The following is a 17,087-nucleotide window of genomic DNA, read 5'->3' on the forward strand; positions in this document are numbered from 1 at the left end:
GTGCTTCCTGAGAATGAAATTCTATTTGCATCTTAAATGAAGCAGCCCAGCCCTTCGTGTGGCAAAATCTGGACAGCATTTGGCAAATAATGTCTATTCCATAAAAGACCAGCTCAAGAGATAATCTGTCCGTTTACCCATAACGTTCATTGGCATTGCCATCAAATGACCTGGGGATTATAGCTGGATTAGCACTATGCGTATAAATCAGTTCTTAGAAACCCCTGATCCTATTTATCATCTACAAGGCACAGGTAGGGTCTTTGCTGGAATATTTTTCATTTGCTTGCAGGAGTGTAGCTCCTGTAACATCAGGGATGGCACAGTAACATAGTGGTTAGCTTAATGCTATTACAGCACCAATGACCCAGGTTCAATTCCTGCTGCTGTCTGTAAGCAGTTTATATATTCTCCTTGTTGCTGTGTGGGTTTTCTCTGGGTGCTCCAGTTCCCTCCCACATTCCAAAGACATATGGGTTAATAGGGTAATTGATCACATGGGTGTAATTAGCTCAATGACAGGCTCATTGGCCTGTTACCATGCAGTATCTCTAAATAAAAAATAAAGCACTATGCTGATAGATATCACCCTAGATGTTTGGAGATACTAGATGCTTCAGGTTATCTAATCTGGAACAGAGAAACTATCCCTTTGCTTCTACAGATGCAACATGCAATGTAGTTCATTGTTGATACGATATCAACAACACTTCCCATGCACACAATCTCAACCACCAAGCAGATCGAGAGCAGCAGGTTCTGCAGGTTCCCCAAGTAACAAACCATCCTCATTTGGAAATAAGACTTGTTCCTCCATTAGCATGGAGTCTAAATCTTGGAATTCCTAACTGATGGGCCATCACCATAAATCTGTGCTGAGCTTCTGATAAAGATATACTGTTGGTATCTTTACCACAGGGTTTCCCAAGCTTTTTTATGCCATGGAGCCTTATCATTAACTGAAGAGGTCTGTGGACCCCAGGTTGAGAACTCCTGCTTTACCAGAAACTGCAGAGATTTGTGTTGATGGTCCATCAGCATCATGAATGCAGTTAAAGATGACAGTACCTGCTGACCTTGCATGCAGGCTGGAAAGAATGAAAGTTTGTTCCATAGAGAGACTCGCTGAACAGTGAAAATGGCCATAGTTGAAATTATTCTGGCATTGATCATAATTGGGTAAAACCAACTAAGCAGATGACACTTCATGACAAGTCAAATTTGAATAGTGAATTGAGTTTTATCTTTGGCAATTTATCTTTTTGAAATAAATGTACAATTGCCAATACTTAAATCTTTAAAGATTAACTTTGTATGTCACATTCTTATTGAAACATCAAAATGTACAGAGAAATACATTGTTTGCATCAAGGATGTGCAGGGGGAAGCCCACAAGTGTTGCCATGCTTCCATCATCAACATAGCATGTTTACAATTTATTAATACTAGCTCTAAAGCCTTTAGAATGTGGAAGGAAACCCACAAGCTCATTGGAAGAACCTACAAACTCCTTGCAGGCAATGATGGATGATATACCCTGATGTTACAACTGGCGCTGTAAAGTGTTATGCTAACCACTGTGCTACAGTCCCACCCTCTATCAGTGGGGTAGTAGTCATCATTGTTATACTTACTGACCATTTGAAAAGGATCTTTTTTAAATAATGAGGTGCTTGTAGAGCTCATCTGCTCAAGCAGCATCTGTGGCAGAAAATGAAGGTCATCTTTTTGGTTCAGACCTTCGTATGGACAAATGCTGTCATATGCCTTACCTGCTGACTTCCTCCAGCTTGTTTCTTTTCCAGATTCTACAGCATCCGTAGTCTGTTGTGCCACCATTTGAACAGGAATAGTTATGGTGCTGGTTCACGTTTTTTTGAATTAGTCAAGATGAAGGGGTGGTGCTGTCTTGCATTATGTCTGATTGTATTGGTCTTCCACTAATCTATAAGACATAGGAGCAGAATTAGGCCATTCAGCCCATCAAGTCTGCTCTATCATTTACTCATGGATGATTTATCCCTCTCAACCCCATTCTCCTGCCTTCTTCCCATAACCTTTGAAGCCCTTATTTATCAACCTCTGCTTTAAATATTCATGATGGCTTGGTCTCCTTGGCTGTCTGTGGCAATAAATTCCACGGGTTCACCAGCCCTCGGCTAAAAATCCCTTTTCTACCACAACACTTGTAAAATTGTGTTGATACAGAACTAACCGAATTGACATATAACCAAATTCTAACTTCCTTCAAAGCTTATGAAATATTTGAAGGGGGGGATAAACAAGAAATGATGAGATTCTCCAATTACAAGATTTTGTTCTTTTTTGTTTTGCTACTTCTAATGAGGTGCTTTTAAATCATCTATCTTCCCCATTGCAGTTCCAGCTTCTAGTATGTTCATGCAAAGACTTGCTTCTCATCAGTCTCTGCTTTCTGTGAAATGCAACTTCACTTGCGGAAGATAAAATTACTGCATTTTAAGTGGCATCTACTATTGGAGTCAGCAGTTGAATTAAGGGGATTTACCAATGGTGTTCAAGCTGCAAAAACTACCACTCTGAAGCATGAATTAAAAATGATGACTTGGGCTTTTTTATATAAAGTCATAGAAAAGTACAGCACTGAAACGGGCCCTTCAGCCCATTTAGTCCATTGCAAATCCATCTAAATAAACCGCCCACTCCCATCAACCTGCATTTGTGACCATAACCCTCCATGCCCCCCCCCCACACACAATCAGTGTACCTATCCAAACTTTACTGAAACCTTGAATTCGAGCTGTCATGCTCCATTGGTTTTGGAAGCTCATTCCAGACTCTCACGACCTTCTGAATGAAGAAGTTTCCCTTCATGTTCCTCTTTCACCTTTAACCCATGACCTCTAGTTGTAGTCCCATCCATCCTCAATGGAAAAAGCATGCTTGTAATTACCCTATCCTAAGAGAAGTATAACAGGCAAGCATCAATTTATTTTTTTAAAAATAGCACTTTTACAGTGCTTTAATTCTCCCTTAAACTAAAACTCTTACTGATGCAAAATAAAAATCATTATAGTCTGTTTACCAAAAAAATTCTTTGAATGCTCAATGACCACTAACCTAAGCTTGTACTTAAACTACAGATTTGAGGAAAGTCTAACCTTTTGCTGACATCATTCATTAATCAGCGTTTGGAACACGTCAGGGGAAACTGCACATTCTGGGAAGGAATAACTTTTAACCAGAAGACGGAATGCATGCTTACTTTTGAAAGGCCAAATACATTATTGATTATACTATTGCTACTACTAGAAATGTTAACATCACCTAATTCATTGGCCATTACCCTCATGTTAATGTATCATAGCACTGTACTGTAAAATTAAGCATATCAGAATCAAATTTGTCATCACTCACAGATGCCTTGAAACTTGTTTTATGGCAGCAGTACACTGTAATACATTAAAAACTACTATAAATTACAATATTTTTTTAATAGTGCAAGAGTAAAATAGTGAGGTATTGTTCATGCACAGTTCAGAAATCTGATGGTGGAGGGGAAGAAACTGTTTTGTTGCTGTTATGCCACAATTTTGGTCTTTATGTACCAAATCAATGATCTTTCAAAAACAACCTTGAGCTTTGTGAATTCTATTTGCATCTGCTGTCCCTCTAACGCTGACCTATCATGGCAAACAATTTGATTACTGCTTCAGCAAGAGTATTACATATCAGCTAATGAGCATTTGGAATGTTGTACCATGTATTTTACAGACACTTGGTTCTTTCGTCGGTTTTGTATGACACTTGCTCACACCTCAGCACGAATTTCGATCATAGGTTTTTGTGGTATCAGTTGCATGTCCTTAATACCTTATGTGAAGCTATGTGCATGTATTTTTATTTCTGCATTCACCTAATTCTGAGCACATCATCCATCTGTAGCATTGAACAAAAGCAGTCACCCAAGGTACATATATCAGAAACAATGCGGAGGAATGTCAGCACTCCTTGTGGCTGTGTAAGTGTCAAATATTGAAATTGATATGTGATTAAACATCTTTGTAATAAACAACCAGATTTAACTATAAAACTGGCAAATAAAAATAAAATTTATAGGAATTGAGAGTGGTTTGAGTTTTTCTGGGCCATGAGTCAATTTGGAATACATCATGCACTGTGAATTAGCGTGTGGTTTACAGACAGGTGCTGCTGAAGTTGTGTCAGCAAGGAACCACCTTTCATTTTCTAATGCAATGACTCGTTTGCTGTTACAGTACAGCCGCTTCAGATTTTAACCATTCTATCTCTCTGCTTCTTTCTGTCCCAGGCCTTGGTATACAAAGTTATGAGACCAATGGTGTGACTGATCGTGGCTTTCACTTTTGTATGAAGCTGCTCAGTTTCTATTGTGCTTTTCTCCACAGGAGCTCAACCACACAGTCATGTCATCAGTTAAAACACTCCATTCTTCAGCAATCCAGTATATTGCCATTATCTCTTTAGTTATCCTTAGTCATGGGTACTGAAGCAATTAGAAGCAAGCTCTTCTTTTGTCTGTCATGCTTTCTCCTTTCATAAAATAATCAAGCAAACCATTTCAAATTAATCCCTTTAGATCTTTAAAGCCTTTCTTTAGCTCTACAGTCATGCACAAATCTTTATGGAGTTGGAACTATTGTAATTCTGATCTGCTCTGGATAAAGCACGTATATTACAGTGTATTTTCAGCGAAGGTCTTTGCTAACATCTTAAACACTTATCCAAAAACTGAATGAGTTTTGGTAGCAGCATTTTGTAAGTTGTATCATTTGTTAAAAAGATAAATTAATGATTTTAATGGATAATATCTGTATACCAGACACAGCTAGACTCTCAATGCATGAGGCACTCCCATCACCATGAATAGCAAAAAAAAAGTTTAGCCCTTCATTGATTCTTGGTTTATTTTTAATGTTTATTAAGTTTGGTTGTTTAATCACAGGTCATTGTTGATTTTTGATGGAGTCTTGAGATGCTATTGGAAGCAACGCTTCAAGAAGAAAAATAGCTGAACAGAGCATTTGCTGAATGATGGATTTTGAGTTGAGCACATTTTTAAAAAGAATATATGTTTTTGCATCTTATGGTAAACATAAACATTACCATAAGATGTTAGAGCAAAATGTGGCCATTTGGCCCATCAGGTGCTCCACCAGTCAATCGACTGATTACCGCACAGTAGAACCTCTTTGGTCCACGAAATTGTGTTGAAATTTTAATCTACTCCAAGATCAATCTAACCTTTCCTTCCCATGGAGTCCTCCACTTTTCTATCATCCATGTGCCTATATAAAGAGCACCAAATTTCTTGATGTTCACCTGACAGAGAATCTCACCTGGTCCCTCAACACCAGCTCCATAGCAAAGAAAGCCCAGTAGTGTCTCTACTTTTTGCAAAGGCTGAGGAAAGTCCATCTCCCACCCCCCCCCATCCTCATCACATTCTACAGGGGTTGTATTGAGAGCATCCTGAGCAGCTACATCACTGCCTGTTTCAGAAATTGCACCATCTCAGATTGCAAGACCCTGCAGCAGATAGTGAGGTCAGCTGAGAAGATCATCGGGGTCTGTCTTCCTGCCATCACGGACTTTTACACTACACGCTGCATCCACAAAGGAAACAGCATTATGAAGGACCCCACGCACCCCTCATACAATCTCTTCTCCCTCCTGCCATCTGGGAAAAGGCTCCGAAGCATTCGGGCTGTCACGACCAGACTATGTAACAGTTTCTTCCCTCAAGCTATCAGACTCCTCAATACCCGAAGCCTGGACTGACACCTTGCCCTACTGTCCTGTTTATTAATTATTGTAATGGCTGCACTGTTTTTGCGCAATTTATGCAGTCCAGTGTAGGTCTGTAGTCTAGTGTAGCTTTCTCTGTTTTTTTTTACGTAGCTCAGTCTAGTTTTTGTACTGTGTCATGTAACACCATGGTCCTGAAAAAGGTCATCTCATTTTTACTATGCACTGTACCAGCAGTTATGGTCGAAATGACAATAAAAGTTGACTTGACTTGACTTGATAAGAGTCTCTCAAATGTCCCTAATGTATCTGCCTCTACTACCATCTCTGGGAGCGCATTCTACCTATACACCATTCTCTATAAATATGTAAATATTAAAAAAACAATTCCTTCTGACATCCCTCCTTGTACTTTCATTCAGTCACCTTCATATTATGCTTTCTTGTATTAACCAATTCTGCCCTGGGAAAACGTCTCTGGCTGTTCACTCGATCTGTGCCTCTTGTACATTGGTGCTGGCTGTGCAGAGCCAGCCTTCAGAGTGCCAACTTTCCCTATATTATAAACTCTAAAGCTTAAATTTTAGTTAATATTAATTCATCTCTTTTAGTCTGTGATCTATACTGCTGATAATGTAAATATTTAACAAATTTAAACTTAATTTAAAACACTGTTGACTACACTGTAATTAAGTTGGTGCCTGAACAGTTTCTGCCATGTTTTTGCTTCTTGATGTCATGAGTATTTCAGTCTCTTTAAAAGATGGAATCAACACCCTTCAGGGATTTAAGATGATTTATTGGTTGTGCCCAAAATATATTTTGCTTTGGTAAGTGTTATGTTCAGCCTAGAATTGGTAGTGATTTGAAAATGGCTTTTATGAAGTTCTGTGCCAGGTTTGAAACAAAGCAAACGTGCATTTTTATATAGCACATTTTTTTTAGAGTTTGAAGTCCCAAAACATTTTGCAAATAATAATACATTTAGACATGTGAAGGTATTTCAAATAGGGATTCAAATAAGTGCAAGTTTTTGTGCATGTGTTTTTGATGATTTCTGCCTGTAGTTGACTGAGAAGAAAAAAAATTCTGCATCCAAGAATGAAACGTCTTAAGAAGAGTGTGTGCTTTTCAATGCAGACACAGTGATTTAATTACCATTTGTCAGCACAGGTTGAGTACAGTCCATGCTGATGGAATTATCAAACTTAACTCAGCTGTTAGTAGAAGCCATCTAATATGAACTTCGCACGTGAAAAATTGTGAAGTTCAGTAATGTAACCCACGAAGTTTTATAATATAAAAAAGTCCAATTTTTTCATAAGAATTATGAGTCCTGAAAATCTATTGCTGATTTTAGTTTCATTATCTGCTGGTATAATAAGCAATTGTTGCAGTTGTAAAAGGAGAAATTTGAATTTTTGTTAGGAATCTTTATTATCTCATTTAACGGTTAAACTTAATGACATTGAGCCAGCAAAGAGAATATGTTGGAGTAGGTGAACTTCCACCTTCTAAGAACACAAGTCCATCCAAACCCTGTTGCATTTATCTGAGTTTCCATGAAAGGCTGTTTGTTCATCATCCCTCTGCTTGCGAACTACTGATCCTGCCCAGGTTACAAAGGCCTGACTGTGCACAGCCTTTATGTATGAATGGCATTAGTGGGACATGTGCTAGATTTCCAGACTGATGTAGGGCCGCACTTATCCTCTGCCATGAGGGAACTCTATTTGCAGCAATATCATTGCATCTGTAGGGAAATCTTAATGGTTGAGTTAAGCACACTGGTTTAACTATTTGTTGCTCTTGGCTAGCTATGTTTTCATGTAATATTTTACTTGGCAGTCACGTTTTTGATTTGTGCTCTTTTTGACTTATGAACATTTATCAGAGACAGAACCCCGTTGTAGCCTGGGAAAGGCCTGGTTAAGACACACTCATTTTTCTTTTATAATTATTTCCTGATCTTGTTTTAAATCAGGCAGTGAATGACTTTTTTTTGGAACCTATAAGCCTTTGAAATAATCCTCTTCCAATTCTGGCCTCTTCTGCATCTCCCATTTTAGATTGCACAAACATCGGTTGGTGCTGTGGTCCCAGTTGATGAGATCCTATAAATTCCTGTCTGTGTATCCCTCCCCACACTCCTCCCTGCTCAAACCCCCCAACCCCCAGCCCAACATCTGCAGGACTCCTTACCTTTCCCTTTATCTTGCCCAACATGTAACGGAAAACTTGTGTAAGGAAAGCAATTTGCAGATACTACATTTGGGTGCGGCTTTTCCTTGAGGTTTGCTGTATATATTGATCGAGGGTTAGAGAGAGGTCCTTTGTGAATATTGCATCCCATCTGTCTACGTGATATGCAAGCCAGTGCAGCACATTATGGAGAATGAGCTGTTTCCATGTTGCAGACTCACCGTCTGTGATGAATTCAAAGGAATGGCAGAGACCGATACAGTTTAGCACCAGCAGGATGGCAGGAGTTCCCATTCAACCTAGGACTACCTTAGTTACTCTAGCTCTGGATTTTTGTTCACTCCTGAAACCTTCCCCACGAGTGGGTATAGTTGCAAGGCAGTGGATATTGGAGATCAAAGCTTTTTTTCTCTTAGATGAGCGGCCAATGACAGCTGGTGAGCCCCATCTGCTCAAAGTGCAGGTTAAATAACTTTGTTAACAGTAGGCAGCACAGATATGACTGATGATACACCTTCTTTGCCTTTACAGGGTGACATAAAGGGCTACCTGCATAGTCAGCAAAATGAGCAAAGTCCCCGTGGTTCAGAGTTGCTGCAGCTGCAAAGGATGGCCTGTGAGATTGCTGCTGGTCTTGCTCATCTGCACAAGCACGGCTTTGTGCACAGGTAATTATTTTTCATTTATGTAAAGCTCCATAGCATGTAGCATCCCTTCCAAATTGTTTGTATATTAATGAAAATGTAAGAAAGGGCTTTTTTGGGCTGGCAGAGGCATGTTGGGCCTAATGGAAAGAATCCAGTGCCATTGGATTTGAATCAAAATGGTTGTTTAAAACTCACTGTGTTGTGAACATAGAACAGTACGCACAGTACCGGCTGTTTGGCCTATGATGATGATGTGCCAACTTTTTAATCTACTCTTAAGATCAATTTAACCCTTGTCTCCTATATATGCCTCCATTTTTCTATTATCCATGTGCTTATCCAAGAGTTTCTTAAGTGCCCCTAATATATCTGCCTCTACCACCACCCCTGGAAGGGCTTTCCATGCACCCACTACTTTCTTTGTAAAGAACCTGCCTCTGACGTCACCCTTCCTAAACCCCCTCATATTAGCCTTTTCCCACTCTGGTTGAAGAGTCTTTGGCTGTCCACTCTATCAATGCCTCTTATCATTTTGCACATCTCTTTCAAGTCACCTGTCATCCTCTTTTGCTCCAAAGTGAAAAGCTCTAGTTTTCTCAACCTCTCTTAATAAGACATGCTCTCTAATCCAAGCAGCATCCTGGTAAATCTCCACTGCACCATCCCTAAAGCTTCCACATCCTTCCTATAATGAGACAACCAGAACTTGCAGTTCTAAGTTCTGCAGATGGTATGAAGATGGGTTATTTTGTTTATAGTGTTGTAAACTGCAAAGAATGCAATGGAATATAGATCAGTTGCAGATACAGGCGGAGAAATGGCAGATGGAATTTAGCCCGGCCAGATGTGAAGTGTTGCACCTTGGTAGGTCAAATGCAGAGACAATACACTGTTAAGGCAAGATCCTTTACATTGTTGATGAGCAGAAGGATCTTGATGTCCAAGTTCATAGCTCTCTGAAAGTGGCTACCTAGGTTGATAAGATGGTGGCATATGTCATGCTTTCTTTATTATTCGAGTTACTGAGTTCAATAGTCAGGAAGTTAGGTCCTATCTGGAATATCGCATACAGTTTTGGTTGGCCCATTAAAGGAAGAACGTTGATGCTTTGAAGAGGTTTATAAGATTATTGAGAAATGTATATAGAGTAGACAGATGATATCCTTTTCCAAGGGTTGAAGTATCTAATACCAGAGGGAATGCATTTTAGGGTAAGAAGGGGTATTTTACACAGAGTGGTGGGTGCCTGGAATGCACTGCGCCTGGGGTGGTGAGGGAGGCAGAAACATTAGAGACTTTTAAAAGATGTATAGATAGGCACATGAATGAGGAATATGGGTATTGTGTAGGCAGAAGAGATCAACTTAGTTAGGTTTGACACTCTTTGTGGGCCAAAGGGCCTGTTCCTCTGCGGTACTGTTCTGTGTTAATTGAACAGAATTCTCCAAGTGTGCTTTAACCAGGGTTTTATAGAGCTGCAACATTATCTCGTGGCTCTTGTTGTTGAGCATGTGTACATTCTAACTCTTAGCAACACACACAAAATGCTGGAGGAACTCAGCAGGCCAAGCAGCATCTGTGGGAAAAAAAGTACAGTTGGCATTTCAGGCTGAGGCCCTTCAGCTGAGTTCCTCCAGTATTTTGTGTTGCTTAGATTTCCAGCAGTCTGTGTGTATTGCCTGGATTTCCAGCATCTCAGTTTTTCTCTTGTTTGTGATTGGATTCTTAACTGTTAGATTGCATTTCCTGCAGTTTGGTCTGTGAAAAAATATTTTCTAATTTTGAAACTTATCTCCTTACTGAAGGGGTATCTAGTATCCAGTCAACACACAAATTTATGTATTGAATAGTGATGGCTAAATATTCAACTTTCTTTAAGTAATCATGTCACCCTAGGGATTGCTTGGTATCATTGGTAACAAACAAGAGCAAGAAATACAAAGTTGCTTTTGCTTTTTAAACCTTCAGTAAAACCTCCTCTGCCAAAACTACAACTTGGTCCTAATAGATCAGCCATGATGGAAAGGCGGAGCAGACTTGATAGGTCAAATGGCCTAATTCTGCTCCCATTTCATGTCTTATAAAATATTTGCTCTTCAGCTAACCTCATGTATTCAATATGATTGGAATAAGACACAGCCTATTAAATTACTGAAGTCCTAGAAATATTTTGCCTCAGTTGCTGCTACTGCCAGAATATGATGAGCACACAGTTCGATGCAATGGGTCAGTTTACACTCAGTGTATTAGTGCCCTAGAGCAAAAGTTCTATAGTTTGCATAGATCGCTCAAAGCTACGCAGAATTCCTCCCACCAGCTGATCCTATTCTATGTATTTATGTATAGTCAGTGATGGCACTGTTGCAGCGTTTTTCTAACCAGTTGCAAATACTTTTGCAAAATTTATTTCACATTTTTGAAGGCATTTGTTAGTCTTTACAAGTGCTTAAAGAGTTTGACTTTCAGAGAATGATTTGTGTCAGAAATTAAATTTACCTGTGGAAAGTATAAGATACATTCAAAAGTAAGAACAATACTTGCATTAGACACTTCTGCTTCTATAAACGGCTCAAATATGCACGTGTGCCAAATTGTACTGCATCGGTTTCAATTCCCTTCCCACTGAATGACAGCCAGTTTCTCCCATTGAGCTCACTCCATATCCACCACTTGAATAGTTTTGATTACTTGGTCATCTGCTTCTGAAATCTGCAGTGGAAAGTCACTAGTGTTCCTGGATGTTGGACATTACTGGACTGCCACAGAGACTGTTCATTTCTGGTAACAATATCCTGCTGCTGTCTGAGTGTGTGGAAAAGCTCCAGCATCAGTGATTTTGTTGCTGGTGGTGAATTAAAAACAGCGGCTCCCCTGTGCGCTGAACAATTGTTGTTGAGATTGCTTAGGTTGCTGACTGATTGTAAGGTTCCCTTTTACATTCTTCCCTCTTATTCACTGGTTAATTCTCAAGCACGAGATTCTGCAGATTAGTACAGATGCGCAGACTTGCACACGCGCAGAGACACAATGCTGGAGAAACTCAAGGCAGCATCCATGTAAAGGAATACAGAGTTGATGTGAGCCAAGGCCTTTCATCAGGACTGTACACAATTCTTCTTTACCTAAAGGTTGATCACATGTACATTGAAACATACTCACAGTCTGAGGATGTGCTGGGAGCAGCCCACAGGTGCCCACAACTTACTAATCCTAACTCTTGTACCTTTGGAATGTGGGAGGAAACAGGGACAACATATAAATTCCTTATAGGCAGTGGTGGGATTGAACAATGCTTCCATAGATCATGAGAAGAGAGAGAATAGAAAAGTATACCTTGTACCCATGTGGCCAATTAACCTTCTAACCCTTACATCTTTGGGATGTGGGAAGAAACAGAGCACCTGGAGGAAACCCACGTGGTCACAGGGAAAGTTTACAAACTGCTTACAGAAACCAGTGGCGCTTGGTCTTGGCCTGAAATGTTGACTCTTTATTCCTTTCCATGGTTCATATTTGGATTTTTTTTAAAAAATTCTTGAAAGTAATGTTGCCTTTTCATTAATATACGGCACATGGGGTTGCAGGTAGTCCCCGAGTTACGAACAACTCATACTTAGGAACTGAGGAAGGAGTACGCCGTCCACCATTTTAAGTCGGATCATGACATCATCCGCCATTTTAAGTTGTTGCTGTTGACACTGTGTAGAGTGTTTAAGTTTGTATTTGGCTTAAAATTTTCATAGTAAGATTCACCCTGTCCCTGCCCCCCCCCCCCCCACCTCCCGTCCGGTCAGCTGGTGGTGCAGTGAGAGCAGCGCTGGGCTCGAGATTCGAGAACGGAGGTTCTCGAGTTTGATCCAGTGACGGACTGCTCCCGTGCCAGATTGATGTCGATCCAGTGACTCCCGTACCATCCATGCCAGGTTGATGTCGAGCTCGCAACTCGACCTCATTTTAAAAAAATCACTATTCCCACGTTTAAATTCCCACGCAGAATATTGTGAAGGATCAAATACCCAAACCCAGCACAGCCCCCACTTGTCCCACTTTGTCCCATTTAGCCTGTCTCTGTGCAGTGGTCCTTAGGACCCAGCGGAGGTTGGGACCTGCCGCCCGCAGTGTTTCTGTTCCATTGATGGGAAGCAATCGCGATTGAAAATAAAGTGGCAATAATAAAGCATTTGGAAAGAGGTGAAACGCCATTGGTCATTGGAAAATCGTTAGGCTACAGTCGGTCAATGATCAGAACAATTTTAAAGGATAACAGATAAAGTGAGAATAATCAAGGATGTGAAAGGCCCTGCCCCGATGGAAGCTACAATTATTAGTAAGCAATGCAGTGGTTTAATTATTGGAATACATACATCTCTTAAGTGTTTTATATGCATAGAAAGGTAAAATATGTACTAGGTACTAAGACAAAAGTTTGACTAACTGACGCTAAATAATACCGGATGTACTTGTTCTGACTTACGTACAAATCTGACTTAAAGACGGACTCAGGAACAGAACTCGTACGTAACCCGGGGACTGACTGCATGCTATTTTATATGTAATTTTGGATCTAAAAGTCTATTTCAAATTTTGTGTAGATTGCCAGTTAGTACATTTATAGGTAATAACTATTACATTTTGTGGGTGGCACGGTAGCAAAGCAGATAGTGTAATGCTATACAATGACAGCTGTATGATCAGGTTTCAATTCCCATTGCTGTCTGTAAGGAGTTTGTATGTTCTCCCAGTGATTCCGGTTTCTTCTCAAATTCCAAAGACACATGGGCTAGGGTGAGTAAGCTGTGGGCATGCCGTGTTGGCACTGGAAGCATGACAACACTTGCGGGCTGCCCGCAGCACATCTCAGACTGTTCATCATTGACTTAAACAACTTGTTTCATTATGTTTTGATGCTTCGATGTACACATGACCCAATAAAGCTAATCTTTATGTTTAGGTAAAAGAAATTCTGTATGATAGAAGCTGCTTTTAAACATCTTTACAGAACTGTACATATGCATGATAATGTACTTCACATGTTGCAGAAAATTAGGGCAATGCATTTAAAGGTTGCAGTTAGAACTAAATACAAGTCTGTCATGCAAGCGATACGGTGTGTGGAGCTTAGAGTAAGTTGAACTAATTGCCCTGTCATCATTAGGGAGCAAGTTAATAGCCTGCAGTTAGGATTGAAGACTCAGCTTTACTGCTTATTATGTTAAATAGTTTTAGTTTGAATGCCATTCCTAATGGATATGATAAAACAAAACACTATTTCTTAACTAGTTAGCTATATATTAGGTCATGACCAAATTATATTTTTGAATTTTATACATTTTTTGCTGGAATATTAAAATTGAAGGCAGTCATACCTTATGAGATCAGGTACTCTTTTGGTGGCTGGAACTATGGTAGTGTAGTTTGGGGCATCAGTGTTTTGGAGTTCAGTTCTGGAATCCTCTAAGAAAGTTTGTACATTCTTTCCATGAGCAGTTTCATTTGGGTGCTTGAGTTTCTTCCCATAGTCCGTAGACATACTAGTTAACTGGTCATGTAAATTGGCCTGTAATTAAGCTAGGATTAAATAGATGGGTTGCTGGGCTTCAGAGCTCATTGTGCCAGAAGGGCCTGTACCACGCGGTCTCTCTCAATAATAAATAAAATAAACAAGCCGAGCAAGTTGACCACTTTTTGCCAATGTGTAATATTAAAGCCCTTAATATCCAGCACTGCTCTTAAAGCATCAATTAATAATATATTTTTAAAGAAAATGTGTTAATTAGTTATTACATCAGCAAGGATGGGAGAAAGGGGGCAAGTATTATAGTTATTAGGAAATTAGCTGAATGTTCATTCTTCTGTATGTGTATCACTTTGAAATGCAGTAATATATATATAGGCAAAATTAATTTTTATGGAATAGCCAATCAGATGAGCAATTAATCCATCTGCTTTGAAGGAGGGCATTCCAAACACTCAGAGAAGGAGTGAAGGAGTGCATCATTAAGTCAGACACCTCCTGTCTTAAAGGGCATGTGCTTGATTTTAAAGAAATTCTAGTTTTCTCCTGTGAGGAAATAACTTTTCAACATCAATCCTCTCAAGATCCCACTGGATCTTATGTTCACCTCTCACTCTTCAAAATCCCAGCAAATACACACACATTCGAACTGTCCTTTCTTCATAAACAACATGCCCATCTCAAGAGCTTATGATCTTCTCTCAACAACTTCTCATGCAGTTGCATTCTTTCTTGAAGGAAAGGAGATCAGTATCTTAGGTATAAGTCTGGATGTTATCAGTCGTATATCACTGAAGCTTCATCTTTTAGTTTTCGTGTCAAATTTCCTTCACAAAACATCATCTGCTGGGCTCTCTAATATTCCCCCTCTGCATTCTGTCCTTTTGTGAATTGTGCATTAGAGCATCCAATTATCCAATTTTTCTGCATCTCAGGCTGTGCAATTTCTTGGCATTTAGATAATGTCTTTTTTATTTCTCTGCCAAAATTAATGTCTTAACATTTTCCCACATTATTCTTCATTTGCCAAATCTTTGCCCATTTGTGATCTATCTATATCCCTTTGCAATCTCTGTCATCGTCAATGCTAGGTCCTATTCCCTTGTTCTGTATTATCAGTTTGTTGAGAATGAACCAGACAGACCTCAACAGAAATCTTTCCAAATTTCTCGATAGAATTCTGACTGCCAGTCATTGGGAGAGTGCATGCAACTTAAAACTACATTCACCTATTCATCTGGTGTTGAATTTCTCCTGAATTATACATCACACATCTGTGCCACAAGATGGCAATGTAGGCTGATTTGTACCTCAGTCTGCATCAAACATCTGTAAAGTTAAAGCTGATACTTCACGAAGTTGGGCTTGGCAGCTTAGTGAATCAGAAAGTATTTCTCATAAGAACCAAAGAAACAGAAGCTGGAGTAGGTTCGGTGTTAGTGATCTTCCATTCAAAATCGGGTTTAATATCACTGGCATATGTCATGAGCGTGCATCAGCAGTTCAATGCAAAGCACGTTTAAAAAAAACTTTAAACTACAATAAGAAATATAAATTAAATAAATACAGGTAGCGCAAAAATAGTAGGGTATTGCTCATGGGCAACACGAATGAATCTGCAGATGCTGGAAATAAATAAAAACACAAAATGCTGTCAGAACTCAGCAGGCCAGACAGCATCTATGGGAGGAGGTAGTGACGACGTTTTGGGCTGAAACCCTTCATCAGGAGTGTTTCGGCCTGAAACTTCATCACTACCTCTTCCCATAGATGATGTCTGGCCTGCTGAGTTCTGCCAGCATTTTGTGCTTTTATTTTTTTGTTTTAGATATTGTTCATGGTTTGGTTCATCATCCGTTCAAAAATTTGATGGCAAAGGGGAAGAAGATGTTCCTAAAACATTGAGTGTGTCCCTTCAGTCTCCTGTACCACCTCCTTGATGGTAGCAATAAGAAGCATGTCTTGAGTTGTGGGGGTCCTTAATGAGGGATGCCACCTTTTTGAGGCATTGCCATTTGAAAAAGTCCTCGATGGTGGGGGGTGGCTAGTGCTCATAATGGAGCTGGCTGAGCTTACAACCCTCTGCAGCTATAAGTTTGGTAACAGAGAGCTATAAATCAAATTCTTTGTTGAACACTTAAAGGATTTATTGCACTTCAGTAGTATCAATACCTTGTAGTGTCCTGAATCCTAGCCTTGGCAAGCTCATTTAGGAAGAAGTTCAAACACAACTGATGTCAAAGCCAAGAGAATGTTTATTATGTCTCTGTATATATTAATTTTATATGTTCATTATTATTCCTGGCATTTTTTATTTTTATTGAAGCTCTTCCTCAGAGCATATATATTTCAGAATAGCAGGAAGGGAGGCTATCATTACTTGGCAGGAAGAAGCTGAGTAGCACGTCAAAGTTCAAAAGTTAAAGAAATTTATTGTCAAAGTGTGTATACGTCACCAAATGCTACCCTGAGATTCATTTTCTTGCAGGCAATTACAGTAGAACAAAGAAGTATATTAGAATCAATGAAAAACTACATACAAAGACTGACAAATTGTGTGAATACCAAAAGAAATAAATAATAATAAGTACTGAGAACATGAGTTGTAGAGTCCTTAAAAGTGAAATCATAGGACGTATTCAGTGATCATGTTCAGTGTTGTGGTTAGAGGCATCTGAATATAGGAATGCTAAAGATAGGATGCTGGATGGAGGAGGACTGGTTGATAAACTTCTAATTGGATCAGCGCTCTAGTTCTAACCAAGTAATCTTTATGTGCAGTTATTTGTGTGCTTTATGGTCTGTTCTGAAGGATAAAGATAATTATTGCTGGTGGTTTAATAAAAGCTCACAATTGGAAATAGCAAAATGAACTACTTCCTCAGGCGTCTGTGGAGGTTCTGCACATCATTGAAAACCTTAGCAAACTTCAATAGACATGTGGTGGAAAGTATGCT

At 39.5% G+C, this 17,087-nt stretch overlaps 1 protein-coding gene across 1 annotated transcript in view; it reads left to right on the forward strand.

The window, feature by feature from the left end:
- Positions 1 to 17,087, forward strand: part of lmtk2 (lemur tyrosine kinase 2) — a 134,733-nt gene that overhangs the window by 65,961 nt on the left and 51,685 nt on the right. The window contains exon 7 of the mRNA XM_059979015.1: positions 8,500 to 8,636. Within this exon, the coding sequence (XP_059834998.1) occupies positions 8,500 to 8,636 (137 nt within the window). The remainder of the gene's footprint in view (positions 1 to 8,499; positions 8,637 to 17,087) is intronic.

The sequence above is a fragment of the Hypanus sabinus genome, chromosome 9, assembly GCF_030144855.1.
Source record: "Hypanus sabinus isolate sHypSab1 chromosome 9, sHypSab1.hap1, whole genome shotgun sequence".
NCBI lineage: Eukaryota > Metazoa > Chordata > Chondrichthyes > Myliobatiformes > Dasyatidae > Hypanus > Hypanus sabinus.